Below are 19,530 nucleotides of genomic sequence, written 5' to 3'. Positions count from 1 at the left end.
CCACTGGGAAACCAAGCAATGGTTTAAGGACTTAAAACCCAAGGCTGCGTGAGGTGTGAACTTAGTGCCTTTGAGACCCACAGGCCACTGCCAAAGCCGGCTGAAATTCATTGGCTTGTTCAAAAGTCATTAAGAAAAGAATGACAGACAGAGAGGAAGATCACATATAGTTGATTTCTTTAGGTAACTAGGCTAAAACCAGAATACATGTTTTATTCCAAGCAAACTTTAAAAAAAAGCAAATGTAGACACTGGCATTAAATTTTGAATCATTAACATCAGGCTAATTGTTTCTAATTTTAACAGAAAAAATAGAAAATTGTGTCATTGATTTAATGATAAGTGATATTAGAAACAAAAAGTGGATCTGAAAAGTCTGAATAAGACTGAAGATCTCTTCGTTACTGTACACGTTAAAAACATATAAACAAAATGCAGTATAATTCATAGCTGAAATATAACTGAAACAGGTAACTAATAAAAAAAACTTTAGGAAAAACTAGTCAGTTGTAAGATTTTCAGGATACAACTATTAAGCTTCTATTAACAGAATTAATCTGTAGCTAACTTTTATTTTTCATGATTCAATTTTTGTATATATGGTAATATATTTCCCTAGGAATCCATTATAAGCACAAAAATAACCAAAGGGTAAAATGCCAGTTGACTAGTCTGATACTTCACCATTAATGTGCTGGTATCCTTCATGTGTCAGCACTGCTCATCGATATTCAGTGCCAGCGTTCACTCCCAAGGGACCCACCTCCATGTAGCAATTCCAGAAACTGGTTTAATCGCCATTACGATGCCTGGCATTTTGCATGATGCAATTGCTCACTTTTGTTTTATGATCCAAACGTCACAAGATGCTAGTATGAAGTACCACTCATGGAAGATCAATTAACTATTATTTTGCACTGTTTCCTTTGCACTAAAGTACTATCTTTCATAGTTGTATCTGCTTTGCTGAATACATCATAATGATTTAGTAACAGATTTTAACATTTAAAAAACATTTTTGCCAGCAGTGTAAGTGAACTAACATTTGGTTGGTTGAGTAGAGCTGTAATTAACATCTCATATGCCTTCTATCTTAAGAGACAGCAAGGGAGTAATTTTGTCCTCTTACATACGCTAAATACCATCTCTTAATATTCCTACCTAGTGTACATAAGCTCTAGCACTATCTTACACCACTTAATATCACAATATCACAGTTCAGTTTCCTGTAGCAGCAATATTTGCTTGATGAAATTATCAAACTGTGATTAAGTGAGAAGCATGGCCTTTTAAAAGACTGAAAACCATCTATTCGTTTAATCAAAAACTGCCTTGGAATTTCTTTCACATTTCCCTGTACGCATGTAAAATCGTCTGTAAAACAGGTCAGACACTTGACTGAATCTCTCAGGGTGCATCTATATAGCATTTTAGTTTGGGTCAACGGTCCACTTTGAAGCTAATTGCTTGATCATCCATTGCTTTGGTTCGCACTGCAGAGTTAGCAAGCTACTTGGTATCAAGTCTTTGTAGAGCATCCTACAGCTTTTTTTGCAGAGTGCCAAGGTGCCCATAAGAAAGCGGATAGTTTGACAGTAAGCTGTCTCTGCCCGGACAACTCATCCATCCTGTGGCCAACTCCTTTCCAAGATCTTCTTTCCTTCACTGCTTCCTCAATCTACATCAGAAACCACCCAAACGCTTGTTTTAGAGCTCCCCTCTGCCCCAGCACTCATTCTTTCGGAAGTCCCATACATGAGCATACGTCCCTGCATAGCAGGGGAAGGATGGGGGCTAGAACTGAGCTTCTCCACTGGAGACATTCCCCACATGTAGACCTCACGCAGCCTGTGTCCAAGGGGTCATTAGAGAACAATGGAATAAATTGCACTTGGTGGCAGTGTTCGGGACCCACCTTACCCTGCTCAGGCTCCTTTAGCTGGAAGAGAGGGATCAGAGAACTAGTAAGGTTTACACCCATCCCTACAAAATATTATCTTTTCTTTCACCATATCTCTCCTGTATATCTATTCTACCACATTAGGTAGGGTATGCTGCCAATGGATAAAAACTAGTCCTTCTGGTGGGTGCTTATCTGTTTGTTTTTTTAATCTATTCATTAAAAAACCCACACACATTAACCCAAACTACCTTGCTGTGGTCAAAGCTGCATTGTGCTAACATATACTGTTTTTCTCATTCACTGTCCCACTTCTCTCCTCCTACTTATAACTTCCACTGTTACCTTTTATCATGACTTATATCTGAGCTTTTTTGTGGCAGCAAATATCCGCCTACAAGGGCGCCTCTGTTCTATAAATTGCTATAAAATATATTTACTAGAAGATGATGGTATTTTGTGGTAAGCAAAAGAAGCATATCTTTAAAATAATATTGAAAGATAAAAGGAAGCACTTAAAATTACTGCCTCATTAAATTTAATGTTTCAAAAAGTGAGTGAAGTATAGTCTCTGGTGCCACCACTCAGCCATGAATCCCCTATCATTTCTTTCTTATTTCATTTGCATATTTTCAAATATAAAATGCTTTTTCTATGTTCTGCTTTGTGTGGAAAACACCTGACTCTCTCAAAGAACTGACTAAAATAAAAATAGTCACCATGACAATTACTTAAACTGAATATATTTACAAAATAGAGGAAATAATTCCATAAAAAACCACTTGTTTAAAGCATCACTCAGATGCTTGTCATATAAAAATGTGTACATGTCATTCCTTCAAAGACTCCACTTTGCTATACTGTGATTAGAAAGCACTTGACGTAGTCACCTTGAGAATTAGTCTGGAAGAAAGAAGAAACACCTTATGATATCAGTGCCTAACTGTTCAGTATAGATTGTTAATTATAGACAGAGGTAGTCAAAGCAAAAAAACACAGCAGACAGCAATTCAAAGGCCTGGGTTACACTCGGAAAAGTCCCTTGCAAACCCCGTATCAAATTTGTAACTTGTAATGTGGCTTAGGGAAGACCCAATCCACTTTGACATCACTGACCTGGGGGCAAAAAGAGGATTAAAAAAATGCAGCAAGCTGATGGTAGTTACCACCAAAGCTTAAATCCCAAAGTACATACTAGTCACAAGATTAACTATGGCTACTAGTTCAGCCTCTAAAAGCATCTCAGACACACACACACAAAAAAATGTTATCACACATATTTATACCTTCTGAATCTTCATTTACTCATACTGATGTCATTTCCTAAGAAGCATATCTTAAAGCAGTATAAAATACCAAGGAAGTTCCACTTGGCAAACAAAGCAGAAAAATACAAAGGTAAGTGGCAAGATGGTTTAGATAGCTTAAGTCATACACAATCACCTCATGATTAATGGCAGTGTCAGCCTCAGACACTAGCTCTCATCTTTCCCTCTTGCTCTCAGTCATACACATTTCAGTGATATTTTAGATTTCCAAGTGAGGGAAAAAACCCAATATATTATTTAAGTTTCAGAAAAGAAGGAATGCTGCATTAATTATGATCAACCTACTGCCACTGAATCACTGGTGGAGCTGATGCTGATTTGATGAGATCTGAATGGAAATATAAACTCTGGATTTGAGTTCTTAAGACCTCTATTTTGATAGCTGATGGCACTGGCTACAGCTGCTTTCCATATGTCTCTGTATAATAGTAGGGTATGTGCGTGGGGGGAATTTAAATGTGTCAAATAAAACACCATTCAAGTACTAATTCTAGAGATTTTTTCATGTTCTAGAAGCAAGAAAGCCTAAATAAACCCAACACTGTATTTCATAGATACATCAAACAGAAATGAAGCTCGAAACTTCTAGGAAATATAAAAATCTAAACCTAGGAATATAGACCTGCTCAGAACTCAAACAAAAGGCAAACATTTTTCAGTAAAAAATGCCTAGGCTCCACAACATACACTAAAAATTGCCTAAGGATAGTAACTATGCTGGGTGAAAACAGATGCTGTAATACTAATATAAAAATTGTCCACCCTATATAACTCCTAGGTAATACTCCAGTGATTCATGATAGAGAAAACTTCTTAGTAGAATTTTCTGTCTTTCAAGCTCAATATGACTGTCTCACTACAAAGAAAAGGCACTCATGAACGGTATGCTCTCTTCAGAACAGCTCTAACAGCTATTAGTAATTTAAGGAAATCTGAAATTGGCACTGTGAATAGACTCCCCTTTTCCAGGCAGTACTTAAGTTTATGAAATGGTAATTTAAGACTAATGTCTAAAAATATACTATCACAGTAGGACATGAGTACTCTCCTGTCTAGGATGACTGGTTGAATAATGGACAGAAGTGATTACTCAATATTTCTTGTGTGTATCAGATTTGGTACTACATAAGTTTTTCAGGGTCTAGCAGAATGGAAGTCTTAGTGTATATCTTTATGCAGGAAATCTTAACTTTTTTTTTTTTTTTTTTTTTTTAAAATCCACCCGCCTCCTCCAAAAAGGAATAAAAAAAATGCTGCATCTCCATGAACCCAGTAACTCCATCAATTAAATTGGTAGAAGCTGCCCTGGAAGAGCTCTGCAGCTACTGTCTCTCATGATCAAACTGGGCAGACAGATATTACAACTCTGACAGGTCCTCCTGCCAATGGACTTGCTGCACAGTAAAGAAAAATGGAGAGGTAGTTGGATATGCATTTCTCAAGCTGCATGTTTGCCATTGCCATACATAATTTAATGAATGAGTGAATAAACAAATATAATAAACAAAAAAAACCCCCAACTGCCTGACAGGAAAGAAAACTGTTTAACCTTAGATTGACACATCTTTAAAACAGGCTTGGAGACTAAGTCTATGGCTTTAAAGCAATTATATAGTCCCCCTCATCCCTATTCTATTTGCTGTCATTGTAGGAGCAACAGAATCCTAGTCCCACTGTAAGAGTGGACCTGAGTACACAAGAAAGCTTGTGCAAAAGTTAGCTAATCTGAAAAACAGATTGCATGTAAATACTGAAGTGTTTCATCAAAGCACAGGAATATCTTAAAGGGAGATAGATCAAAAAGAGAAATATAAAGAGACCTGAACAAGTGGAAAGACAATTCTGTTACTTACCCTCAGATCATCCTTTGTGTTGAAGCTATCAAGAAGCTGTTGATAATGTCTATCAGTCATTTGTCGCAAGAGTGACAACAAACAGGAGACAAATTCCCCCTGTTCAGGTAAGGCAAGAATAGAAATATTATAGGTTATAATGTCTTCTGAGCTTAAACTGTCATATTATAAGCACTTAAAAATAATTAACAAATGCAAGGGAAATTAATCTACAATTAGGCTTAGACTCCATATTTTGTGAAAATACACTAACTTAGCTATGAACTTCCTTCCCGTTTAAAGAATTTTTTTTCCCCAAATGCAGTTTACTTGCTTAGCAAAATCTAGTTGAAATAGTTCCAGAAGGGCTAAACCAGTAAAATTTTGATTTGTGATGCGTTTCCCTTGTATCTGTTTTTAAACAGATTATTTAGATTGCTAAAATTACAACCCTCTTAGTCAACTCAGTTTTGAAACAAATATAAACAAAAATATTTTGCAACAGCTCTGGGAAGAATGCTATTGTTTTCCTTTAGGGAGGAAATTAATGCAGTTAGCTGGGAGCTTTTCAAAACATTTTTTCATCACAAAACCAGTATTTGTCAAAAAGAAAACTCCTTTATAGGACTGAACAAACTTTGAAAATGTTTTGATCAGAAACGGGGCGAGACCACTCTCTCCCACAGTGCCGACTCCTGGATTCACACCTCACCATGGCCCAGACTCCAGAAAAGGTACGCTCCAGGGGGTAGCTGAGGGACTTACTGGACTGCTACGCAGATTTCCCACTGACCCTACTGATGCACATTCACCAGGCTGTCCTTCAAACAGCATGGGGTTCAGGAACAAAAAAGCGGAGAACAGCACTGGGTATCTCCAGTAAGCGATCAAACGAACAAGACGTTATGGGAAGGAATAGGTTCTCCCTCTCTCCCTTTCCCGTTTGCTTGTTCACTTTTGAACTGGGAAGAAACACTGAATGGTATCAATCTGGTCCCACTGCAAAATGGATGAGGACGGGAAAGAGTGAAAGGTCTGGATTGCATCCCAGTGCTTAAAAAGAACAATTCTGAAATCTTACAAGCTTGTTAAAAAATAGGAAATACACTTCTGGCCTCTATCTACCAGGAATGGAGAATAAGACTGGGAGAACAGACAGGTATGATAACAGTACTTTCAAATGGTGTCTTTCATTAGTTTGTCAAGTCAAATTTTGGGATGATTTTTTTCCCCACCTTTCCTCAAAAACAGAAAATAAGATTAAAAAAAGGAGTATGTTTTCACAGGAGTGGCTGTTCTGGATTTTACATTGGAAGGCCTAATTCACTTGTGATTATACCTTGTATGTTTGGTGGTGTGTGAGGTGATGGCTTTCACTGGCAACAGGGCGATAAAATAGTAATTGCCTTGCCCATAATAAGATTCTACACTGAAGTAATGATCCCAAATTAATTACCTCCCTATAAACCCATTGTTTTTTACAGTGAACATAGCATTCTCAAAACAATATCCTAAGGCTACAAAGCCTCTTAATCTTTATGCTCTGGGCATAATCATCAAGGTTACAGCTGCTATCTCGTAAATATCTGAAAATTTATTTCCAATCCTATCAGGTTCTCTTCAAAAAGACTTTGGTCTTTTATCATTTTTAAAAAATATTTTCAGTTTCATTATATCTAGCCTCACTACGATTTTATCACGTCATGTAGTGTAATGTAGGTTCATCTAAATAGGCATAATTTTTGAAGACTTTTATTCCAGTTATAAAATCTGAGACCACTGAGATTTGGCTAATTAGCCAAAATAAGTGGAGTAAATAAATAAGGGCATAAGCTTACCTGATTGCTAGCTTGAGTGACAAAATCTGAGTATGAGCCTTTTGAATACTTCCCTTCTTACTTACTTAAGCATTTTAAGCAGTCCTTTCTAGTCACCTTCCTTCTATGTTCCCACATTTACTTTGAATTATAGTAGTATACTAAAAATCACAATCTATTTTAGAAAGCTGTACTATTATAGTTGACAGACAGGTTAGTTTTAAAAGGGTACCAGCTTTAGCTAATTACTAACTGACTTCTAAATTTGAGCTTTTAATTCAAATGTAGGTAGCTACAGAGGCAGATGGTTTTTAAAATAACAATGAACGTTCAGCTGCGTTTGTTGAACTCAACACAAAAACGTATGCTGTAAGATTTCTGCCAGTGTTAGCCACAGATTAACTTGCGAATCTTGCACGAAAGCAAACTCCACGCACATAACAACCTTGATAAAAACCATTTAGGATCCAATTTTAGTGTCGTCAGTCAAGCCAAGCAGTATACCCAATTCACTTAGGTAGATTTTTGTCTTATTTGATGAGCACAATTATTAATATACATGGAGCTCACAATTAAATTGCAATTCATTTAGGTTCTGCAGGACTGAACTTCCAAGATCTGAAATCAATAAAGGTTTGCTTTAATTGGATTGCTTTCTGCTCTTTATATGCAAATGCAGTTTTTCTTAAGGAAATCTAAAGGTCTAAATCACCGACATCCTAAAGCAGAACTTTCACTTTCACCATTGCATTAAATTCAACATTTCTTAGTGCAACATCTGTAACAGTGACACCATGAAGACATGTTGTCTTTGAGATCAGTTTAAAGCATCACATCCATCTTGCAGGTTACCATCTAACAAGATTCTTCACTGCAAATTGAAATGGTACCAAGTTATCAAAACTACTTGAGATAAAAGAAACGGTGCAGTCATGGCAGCACACAGCCTGATGCTGCCTGATTTTATGCTGCTTCTTTGTGCATAAAAACAGTGACACGTGGGCCTAGAAGATCACATTGAGTTGAGTTTGGGACTACTTCCACAAGGAAGACTAAAACTGATGCAAAAGTATGACAGAATTTTATCCAGTGTGCTGCCATGATAACACCTCACAAAGAATATTTTATGATATATGCAGCTTGAAATAATGGTAACGTACTGGAACAGACTCTACTGCTGTACTCACATTGAGTACTTTATCATACTTGCTCTACAAATAGTTCCAAGAATCTGGCTCCGTGTGTTGCCATAAGCCCATACTACATGATGTTTCTACATAAATGTATATAATTGCCTTATGCTGTGCTGTGAGTCACTTCCACATAACATATTCTTTGAGAGCCCGTGGTGACAATGACATGGCTTTTCTGATGCATAAAAAGAAAATTTTTCAACTTGAAAGCACTTTCAGAGTCTAATTTTTTGATGGTGTGAAATAATTAGGCTGTCATGGTGTTTTATGAAAACTTAATCTGCAAGCAAGTGGGTATCTCAGAAGAAACCAATAAGCTCAGAGCTTTCCTACACTAACAGTCTAATACTACAACCCTTACTTCAGCTTACATTTTCTTGTGATGGCCTGATATGCCACATGGCATATGTTTGTAATTTTGCAATTTAAAGAAAATAACCCCAAACTCTTAGATGTATACTCCTGCTGAATCACAGTGATTAAAGCATGGTGTTATCTTATTACAGAGCTTGGTCAGCTCCATAAAACACTTCATATAACGTTTGTTCTCTGTGGGATAAAGTAAAACAGACAAAAAAGCCAACAATACATTTCTTCCACAGCTATTAAATGCTTTTGAAATGTTTGATCTCAGAGGAAATTCTGGTTTGAAAAACAACCATCTATTCATTAATGAAAACTGTTACAGTGTAAAAATTGGGCAATTAATTAATTAAGTTATAATGAGATGGTAAATCACACAGCATAGCATGCTCTCGGCACAAAATGTTACCCCCTCACCTCATATAGGGGCCATATCCCTTGCTATGTTAGAACTGATTTGCCCTTCAAAAGCAAACTGGGAACCTTGCTGAAAACAAAGCAAAATAACACTTCATTTTGTTTTGTCAATGCTCATCACAGGCTTTTCTGTAAATGCCTGCATTTCAACCTTCTAATTTGCATGAGTTGTTATAGGAGGTTGACCAAAATATCATTTGTTAATCTAGATCCATCCTCTGCGCTCTACTTCATGTGACAGAAATGAAGCTCAAATGCTCAGCCCAGAGAACAACAAAATGCCTTTCAATTAATAAATTTGGATTTGTATAAGTTAACATCACAGATTCTGCAGGCATTTTTAGAGCTGTTTCATCATGTAAAAATGTATGCATTTTAGGAAGTAAAATGTTATAGATTGATACTCTTCTATTTTCAGGAACTCAAACTTTAAAGAGAATTTCAGAAAGCTATTAAATTTGTCAACAGAAGAAACAATGAAATACGTATTGACCTGAAACAATCTCAAAAGAAATTTTATCTTTTGGTGTTTTTTTTTTTAATCACAAAATTTATAAATAAATTTAATGAAAAAAACTAATATTTCCACTGAAAATTATTAAAATGAAAGAAAAGTTTTCTTTGTTCTCCTCATTCTCTGTTTTATACACAAAATCTTAACACTGTGAATTACAATATAAAGACAATATTGTCACAAATCTACTAGTCCAGCCAGTGACAACTGTGAGCTATTTCATTATAAGAAACTTACAGTCACATCTTGAAACTGGAGGCGCATAGCAGAGCCTGATGGTTGTGGTCGGCTGGTGATCTCTAGTATGGTCCGTAACAGAATATCTAGCAGGCTGTTTACAATCACATCAATTTCTTCCAGGACAGATTTTTCCTGAAATAATAAATGAAACATTTAAGATTTTAAAATAGAAAGATGACCACAGGCATATTTCCTTTGATGTCATTTTAGAAACAAATTATAGTTTTACTATGAATGGTAGATTTAAGAAACAAAGACTATTCTCTAATTAAGATATTGTTTAATCCTATTGATTTTTTTTCTAACAGTTTTCAATTAATTACATTGTACTGAAATACAGAGGACAGTTACGGGGATCACTTGAATATGGAAGCATAGCTCTATTTTCAATTAAAGTTTAGAAGAAAGCAAGAAATAATATACGAGAACTTTTCAGGCAAGATTTTTATAGGTAATGCCCATCTATTTTCTGGGGAAATTGCCAAGAGAGGCTTAAATTCCAGAAAAAATTCTGTTTTCACACTTTGAAACTAACACCAGAAACAAACAGATGGTGCTTAACCTTCAAGACCTGCTTCAGCAGTAAGGACCAGCTACATTGCTTCCCATCAGCTGAGTAGCACAAACAAATTAGTCATTTATGTAAGCCTACAACTGCTTGTACGCAACATCAGTACAAAGGAACCAAAGTGTTCGCCACCAAAAGAGACCATGAATACCTTAATTACACGCATGAAAACACTTGAAGTCAAGTTGTAGTTACTTTTCCTTTTTAATTTAGATGGAAATATGTTTTCTCTGCTTCAAGAATGTTTTCCGTCTCCACTGCAGCAGACAACACCACCTTAATCTGAGTGATTTTATCCACAATTTAAGATGGCATTTCTTTGCAGAAATACTTCATAATCAAATGCACACAACCAAACTAAAACTCAGCTGACAAACAGATCATTCAACTTTGCTGACATTGAGGTGTAGGAGTGAATTTTTTTTTTTTTTCCTTCCTACACACCCAAAGCATATGACTTGTAACAAAACTCAAAATTCCTGTTTGGGGCTCAAGATGAGTCTAGTGTCATGGCCGTGTTCTCTGTCACTTCATCTAGTATCAAACAACTGTTAACTTTGCTCTTATGAAGGCAGACAGTATACAGTGTATTTAGGAACTGTATCAACCGTGAGGACTCATGCAGAACCTACTATTAGAATGGCCAACAACCTTAATTTTCAAAGCTCCCTGACTGCAAATTCACTTGTTCCCTGAACCTCTAAATTATCTTGATTACCATATAAGGGATAAAGTTCTGAACTGATCCTCAAAAATCGTATCAAAGTCACCAAGTTGTTAAAACTCCTAATGAGTCAAAGATTACTAAAAATAGTAACTGCATATCCTGAACATTGGAGAGAGTTTTATGTAGACATCCTCTTGTTATTGTGTGCATCTCTGGCTTGGTGACTCCAAATGAAAGATCTCCTGAAATTAAGACCAGACATGTAAGCCTTTCTCCCAAGCTAAAACCAGAGCTATGCTTTATCATCTATTACTTCATCTTGTCACGAGGTATTATACTAATCCAGGAACAATGGTAATGAAAATGTTGTTACAGTACCAAAGTTGCAAGCTGCATCCAATTCAAATCACTGATGGAGCAACTTTAATTGCTGACAGTGGTATGAAACGAAGAAACACATAAAACAGTTCTCACTAATGCATTACAACGTAATGCATGCTGGCCTTGATATGCATGTACTGCACTAACTACAGGCAATATTCGTTTTTAATTGCTTTATATCCCTTTGCCTGTCAGAACTTACCATCATCTTCATATTTGCAATACACCTATCTAAGCTAGCTCTCATATGCAGCTTTCACAGATGAATTTGCAAACACAACATCAGAAATAAGCCACAAAGTTTATCAACAACCAAATGCAACCCCCCTTGCAATACTCATATCAATCTATTTACCTATAACACCCCCATGCCCCGTATGACTAAACGGCCCGCAACAGAAAATGCCTCTAAAAGAAAGTGGACATTTATTTCTGTCCAACACAACACTCAAACAGTCAAAGCTTGACACAACACTATGCACTACAATTAAAATATTCTTGCATGGGAAGAAAAGGCTCATGAGAAATCAAAATGACATTTATGCAGAATCATTACACAGAGATCTCTTTAAAATGCCCTTGGTCAAGGTCCAGTTTGTGTCATTAAATGTCATCGAGCCACATAAAGAAGTTCAACACCTTGTGGATGTGACATGGTGTTTACTCACTGAGCTGTTCTTCTTGATGAGGCAAAATATGTTGCTAAGGATACGTGCACACATTATAAGGTCCTTCTGCTCCTGTAAATGCATGTGGAGATGATGTAAAACTACCGGAAGAAGAATGTATCGAGAATCTGGAAAAAATGAAAAATTTTATGAGTAGGAACTTCTCACAGAATCATTTAATTTTAATACAGACAAAAAAACAGGTCTTCAGTCCAAAATAGTATTTCTGATAAGCAGCAGCTTTTACTTGCTTTAACCAACATTTTTTATAAGGACAAGCTTTTACTTCATAATCATAATATCCTAAAGCAAATATTTCAAGAATAAAAAGTATGCTGAAAGTCAGTATGTCGTATCATGGATGAAGAAAAACACCACTGTGTGGAATATTACTATATATAACAGAAAAGTCTAAGTATGTATTGAACTGTCATGCAAAAAAACCTTACCACCACAGTAATACTTGTATTCAAAATAATGTGAAATTATGCTCTAGTGTTCCCTGCCATGGAACGGGATCCCTTTGCAAGCCAACATCACAACAGGCTTCATCCTGAACTTATGTTATTCTACCAACCAGTTCTACTTTACAGACAAGCAGTACTTTCAGATTTCTTTCAGGATTTTCACTTTTCCAGATTCCTCACACCTACTGAGTATGAGCAATTTAGACTACTGTTATCTACATAAAATGGCTTATCTGTCCTCTATTTCATTTTCTAAACCCAGCTCTTTGGTGCTATTTTCAGTCCTGAATTCTCTCAAAATTATGCAAGAACTTCATTAACATGCTACTTTTTCTTGCTTCTTTTTCTTATAATTAAAGACAATGTTAAATGGGAAGAGGCCTAATAGTAATAGTTACACTTGTGATCGCACATTAAACACCTACTTGATAAATGGAATGGGTGCTACCTGTTTTCATTTTGTTGTTGTTTTTAGATCTTTTCCATAATTGAGAAATGATGTTCTCATAGAAATGTACTTGAATCATTTCCTCTGTTAAGATTTCAATGATGATTATATGCTACATTATCTAAATATACTCATCTACTCAGTTCCTTTGTTCATTGATGTAATTATTTCCTAAAAGTTGAGTTTATCTAGCTGGAAAAATTACTCCTTTAAAATCATTTTGCAAACTGGGTACTGTTCGTGGATTAGTCTTTCTATAAACACATCTTTCCCCTCACATATTTCCTCTGTTTTTTCCATGAGGGAGAAAAAGATACATTTATTCTGAGATTTTATTTGTTGAATGCTTCTTTCACTCACAGAAATACAGCAGTAATCTTGCTTTTCTCTATTATTCCCTTGTTTTCATTGTCTAGTTATCTGTATAACACAAGACAAATCATATGGACAAGTTGATTTGTACACATTATTTAAGTATATTCTTATTTTCAAAAAAAAAAAGCTTGCTGGCTCTTTTTAAATGGGTATTTCATACTCATTATTTATTCAGGTGTTCCGCTATATCTTCCTACTGAAGGAAGATATAAGCGAAGACTGTATGGCAATAGGTAGAAGGCCATCAATGAATCTAAAACCAGTGGTACTAAAACCCCAAACTGAGAAAGGAATAGCCTCTATCCAGTGACCACTTGCTTCTGCAAGTGCCTCAGTAGGTTTTCATCAGGACTGGCCTGAGAGTTCATATCTGCCTGTAGCACTGCAGCTAGGCAGAAGCCTCTAGACCAAACCAGTAAGGCATTTTCTTCTTGTCTACCTAAAATCCAGAAGCTCAGAAAAAGCGTCACCCCAGGTAGTCTGAGATGTCAAGTGTGCACAGCTGCCGCTGACCCATCCACTGCAAGATCTATAGGGTCAAAAGGAAAGCAGGCAGGAAGATGGCTAATGTGCCAACTTGTGGTTAGGAAAGCGTCAGCTTCTGACCTCCACTGCTAAATCTGCTTATTGATTACTGATAGATGAAAAAACAGAGCTAATGCCTTCAGCTGAAGCGAAAAAGCAGGACTCTCCATTCCCATAAAAAAGACCTAAACTCGATTACAGAGGATGGCTCCTTTTCCCTGACTTCTGTTAGGCCTTACACATACTGAATTCTTGACTAGCTGGTAACCCTTCTTCAAGAGAAGAGACGAAGGGTTCACTGTGTAAACCAGCCTGTGGCTCTGCGGTTGGGGTCCTCTCCTGGCCGGCGGGTGATAGGAAGAAGGTGAATCCAGGCTGATGGAGCACTCAGCCTGGCCTGCCATTCCCAGACAAATGCTCCAACCACTACTCAACTCCACAACTGTCACCGAGCAGTTACAGGAGCTCTTTCACACATTACTGGTGCGAGCCTTATCCTTTGGGCCATAGGCCCTCTGAGAACAGCAGGTCCTCTCTTGCAGCGACAACGCGAATCCCTCAGCTCAGAAGGTGAGGAGAAAACAGGAGCAGCCCTGTGCCAAGGTGTTTCTTCTTGGTTAACTCTAGCCAGCTTCCTGAGGACCACACACAGGATTTGGTACCTTTTCTGAGGTGCCCACTACACTGTGCGCTGCTTATGTCTAAGTACAGCATTATGAACACCATTTTGAAGACCTGAGAATCTACCTGTAGCAACACTTGACTTGTAAACAGCCAGCTCTTTATATACGATATAGTCTGAAGCATCTCAGGTAAAACTGAGCATCCTCATTCAACTGCTTCAAGTATCCCATTTTTGCAAAAGCGCCATAAAATTATCACGAACTTTGCTTTACCGAGACCAAACAGATAGCAAAAAGCATCTTACAATGACTTGCAACTATGCATGGGAGGGAACAGTGCCAGTTACTGAATTAAACATCACATATAACATGGCTTTAGATATATTCCTCATAATCCCGTAATCTAAATACCTCTCTGTCTTGACCTGTTCACATGGAGAGATGTAGTGGTATTACAGAAAGGAGAGCTGGCATATTCACCTTTGAGCCAATCCAAGGACTATGTGAGAAAGTTTGGAGAACATAGTATACAACATTTGTCTCAGGTTACTCTTTTTCTTAAAAATTGTCAGCTGCAATGTCAGCCACTGTATATAGAAAAAGTAATGAGCGCAAGGAATGCTGCAATAATCAGAACCCTTAGCGATCAGTCACTGTCCTAATTTTTCTTCAGTGCAGGAAGCCAAATTAGCTGACTGTTTAAAATACTAATACTTGCCCTTTACAAATATTTTACAGAAAGAGAGGAAAAAAATCATGACATAGAGCTTTTCAAGTACATGGTCGGCATAATTAGAAAGAGAGACTACTTTGGGCAATCCTTGTGACTTTCCTACGCAAGCTACATTATCATTTAATATTTAACCCACAGCACAACTTTCCCCCTTGCTTTTCAGTTAGTGGTAAAGCACCTGCACAGACATACAAAATTCCTTTATTCTAGTGTATTTTAAAGATTAATTTCAGAAAGATGATATTAATTTCAATTACTATATCTGAACAGATGGTTAAAACTTCAGCCTGCTTGGAAAAAGAAGTAGTGTAATTTAACATTTTAAACAAACAAACAGCATTCTCCTTGAACAGTGAGAAACAAGAAAGTTGCTCTTGGTTTTGACAGTTTTATGTGGACCTATTCAATTTACACCTCCTTGTTTGGAAGAACCACTGGACTTGAGGGTGGCAGGAGAAGAAAATGCTTAAGCCAAACACACAGTTATCACTGCAATTCCAAAACCAAACACATATGCCTGCTCTGTGACTGCATGGACATGTCACTGTTCTCAGAACAGTCAGTTTCAAAACTTTTATGTGGAACTGTTTTCAGTTGAAAGAAAAAAATTGCCTATAGTGCAGACGGAAAATACAGGTATGGCTGAGAGAGTCCTCCCTTGGCCTAAAAAAGAGCCACAGATGCAAAACTTTTGCAAAATATTTTCTGCTCTCCACTACACAGGTACTAATAAAGGCCGAATTTTTGTATGCAATATACATACATACATCCCCTCACAGGTATGTATAGAAGCACACGTACACAAACAACTTCAAAGAATAGTATATTGCTGTGGAAGACAAATTAAGAAATACTAGTTAATCTGAAAAAGATCCTGGAGTACTTGAAAGCAGTGCTATGGATCAATGTGTAAAAACCTTTATGTTTTGAAAAAATTGACTTTTTTTTTCCAAATCTGTTTTAATATTTATTTAATATTTAAAAGTTTAATGCATTTTAACTAAATTTAATTCTGGATTTGTATCAACAATTTCAACAATGATAAGCTTTTTGCATTTTTATAGTAATCAATTAGCTTGCAGTGATTACTGAGAAATCTTACAAGTCTCATTAAAAAGTCTTTTGAAAAAAATGATGGAATAAGAGGGAAATCGTAATACCTAGCTTCTAGAACTAGACCTCCTTATCAGTTAATGGTATCTTTTCCTGAACTTGCTAACAACTTCTTTTTCATTCCCATAGGAAGTCTAACATGTAACAACGTCCTTTCTGCGAGGCAGTTCAAAGATACCAAATTACTCTTACTGACTGTGTCAGATATTCATCTCTGACTGACTATTGAAACATATCATTTCCTACACCTACATTCTCCTGTGATATACAGGGTGCAATTCTTCGATGAACTCACAGACTGAGGAAAGCAGTCAATCTCAGAAAGAAAACAAATAGATAATTATCACTTTTCTAATCTAGTGGGTTTCAGTGTAGAATAAGGAAAACAATAAAAACCAGATAAGAAATAAGTTAGATATAGAATAAATACATAAAACTTTACATATGAAATAAATTAAATAAAATGAACACACGAAGATGTCTTTAAAACATCAACTCAGATGCCTCATAATCAACTAGCTTCAGAGTATAGATATCATATCTATATACCATCTATAGTGTAAATGGTCAGAGAATTAAACCCCTCCTCTATTTGTTTTGAACAGTTTGCCTCACTAAAAGGAAAAGTCCTACCCAGCTACTCTTGTGCAGAGGTCCAAATCCTCATATTTTGGGAAGATACAAAGTTTCTTGCCTTGTAAGAACAATCTTCATGTGGTAAAGAGTTGCACCGCAGATTATAACTGGGCTGATACAGGTTTTATCGATATGGGATTTTCTTTTTTTTAGGACTTCACCTACTAATGTAATCTCTCTTCTGGTAATTGATGTGTTTGATCAGCAGTGACTCCAAGAAAACTCATCCTCTTTGGAGAAAGACACCTAGACATTCCATTTACACACCTCACATTTTCATAGCTATTGAATGTGCAAGCTCAACGTAGTGCCCTTAAAGAAAAAAAAAATTATTGGTGTTCTGCTAATTCCTGTTTAACCATGTCAAGAAGGACATGGTTGAAGATATGTTTCTCTGTTCTTGGCCTTAGCTCTTCCCAGCAAAACAGATTTAACTCTTCCCCAAAGCAAGCTATAATAATATTTAATGCAAAAAAAGACAACAAACAAGAGTGCTAGAGTACTGCTGTGTCAGAAATTACGAAGGTAGAAAATTTTCTCGGTAAAGGCATATGTAGGTCATCAATTTGGCCATTCTACAAGTATCAACAGGGATGCATCCAAAGAGTTACACCCAAAATACCAGGAGACTGGAAGATAGGCCAAGAGGAAAAAAAATACTGCTAGTCTTTATCAGCAGGAAAACTGTCATCTGTTTCTTTTTAGACACCCAGTGTAGTGTACTACAAAGATGCAGAAGTAAGTATGGAAAAATAGAAGTAAAGTAAGGCCTTAACACCCACTAAATATTCACAGGAGCTAGGGAGATAACTGCTGTTGACACCTTTTAACATCTCTGTAGTTGTTACCTATAGGAAGAGCTGAAGTTTAAAATCACTGAAATAGAAAAAGGTTCTAAGCAAGCTATACCAAAGCCTCAATACAGAGCCATCTCAGACATCCTATCCACACGTGATCAGTAAACACAGTTTATAACCTGCATCCTCTAGAAAGGCAGGCAGAGACCAGATGCATCGAATACATCTGATATTGTACTAAACATCTGTGCTTGGGCACCTTAAATGAGCCTCTGTATGTCTGACGTTTCTCTTTTCAACAATATACCAAAATATATCTCCCAATTTTAGTGAAAGCATAGCTTTAGTATCAGTTGATTACTGCAGCAGTGGGAGCTAATGTGTTAGTTGTTCAGGCCCTTGCAGCACAAAATGTGTAGAACTCCCACACTAAACTACTCTCACTTGTTTCCAAGCAAGCTCCAGATAACAGAAAATGTTACCTAAGAAGTGCTCTCCTCATTTTCAGTTGTTTGCATAAATAGTTATTTCCTAGTTCCAGTGTGATAGCTAGCCCCCCAGCTTGCCGCATTCTTCATCCTCATCTGGGACACAGAAATCAGTTATTTTCACAGCAGCAAGCCTCAGCCTACCATTAGGATGTACAGTTTATTCTGTACGTTAACATAGTCTAGCGCAATATTTATTTTCTCAAGAGCATTTTAAAAGGACTTCCTTCTAGGGACTGACTGAGAGAAAGTCTACTTATATCTTTGTATTTTAAAGAGAGAAAACATTAAGGGCAAAGAGACCAAGATGCTGATCTCCACAAGACCCTTCAACTTAATGATGACTGAAATGATACTGTAAGAGTGTTTGCCTGAGCTTCCTACCATGGACACTGGGAGCTTATATTACTGCCTGATGTCCTTCACATCCATTTCCCTGTGGTCTACGAAGTTTATAGTCTATTTGCATATAACCTGCACTCCATGTAAAATTTAACATGTAGTTTTCATTGCTTTTATAGCCAAACCAACTCATATAATTTCTTAATAATGAAACTGGATTTGAATAAAAAAACTAACACTTTTACAGAAGGAAGCAAACGAAAAACAATTGTCATACAGCTGAAAGTAGATTTACAGTTCCGAGAAAGTCCCCAAGAGTCCCTTACATGGCATTAAATAACTCTCTTTAATTACATTCATTCATTTGGATCTTGTGGTTAGGCTGACCTAACCGAGATAATGGGAGGAAAATGGAAATGCTGCTACCTGGTCCCTAAGTAGTTTGGAAAAGGAAAAACATAAGTTAGAGCATCCTTAAGATTGCTCCATGAATATGTCATCATCTACGCAGAGTATCAAAGGTCTGACCAATCAGCTGAGGGAGAGCTAACTGTTCTGGAAGGGATCGCCGCGGAGGCTCACAAGGGAAAGGGTAAGCTGTTTTCGCAAACACAATGAAGCCAAGTACCCAGGATCCAATACTTCTTACCCATTTCTTTGAGCTCATACTTTTAAAGTACAATCACTGAAAGCATTTTAAAAAAAAAAAAAATGTTCTAAGATCTCTTCCTTTGTTTTGCAGCATCTCAAAATATTTAGGCATATCCTGGTGGGTTTTGCAGAGTCTTCATCACTGTAACATGTTTATCTTGATTGCCTCAGATGGTAAAAGTTACTGTTTCTACTGAACTCCATCAGCCAATACACAAACAGCTCTCAAGAGGGCTTTTGGTAAGTAAATTAACACTTATTAGAAATCATGAAATCTCTTTATTTTAATTCTCTTCTTTTGAAATTAGTTCATCTCAAATTTAGTATTTGGTCACTTCTATGGGTTTCACTTAGAATAGAAAAAAAGAATGTCAGGCTCACCACTGTACAAGAGTTTTTTCTTATGCAAAGCAAATAACTATGCTGTTATATAATTTATGCACC

General features: G+C 36.7%; 1 protein-coding gene across 1 annotated transcript in view; it reads right to left on the bottom strand.

Annotated features, from left to right (window-relative positions):
* DOCK4 (dedicator of cytokinesis 4) overlaps nt 1–19,530 on the bottom strand; it is a 248,424-nt gene that overhangs the window by 59,477 nt on the left and 169,417 nt on the right. The window contains exons 26-28 of the mRNA XM_010574107.1: nt 11,889–12,016; nt 9,602–9,736; nt 5,082–5,180 (exon numbers count right to left, since the gene is read on the bottom strand). Coding sequence (XP_010572409.1) covers nt 5,082–5,180; nt 9,602–9,736; nt 11,889–12,016 — 362 coding nt within the window. The remainder of the gene's footprint in view (nt 1–5,081; nt 5,181–9,601; nt 9,737–11,888; nt 12,017–19,530) is intronic.

Source organism: Haliaeetus leucocephalus, unplaced genomic scaffold (genome assembly GCF_000737465.1).
Source record: "Haliaeetus leucocephalus isolate CR32 unplaced genomic scaffold, Haliaeetus_leucocephalus-4.0 Scaffold406, whole genome shotgun sequence".
Lineage (NCBI taxonomy): Eukaryota > Metazoa > Chordata > Aves > Accipitriformes > Accipitridae > Haliaeetus > Haliaeetus leucocephalus.
The sequence above is the reverse complement of the archived record's forward strand: the minus strand, read 5'-3'. Positions and strand labels throughout refer to the sequence as shown.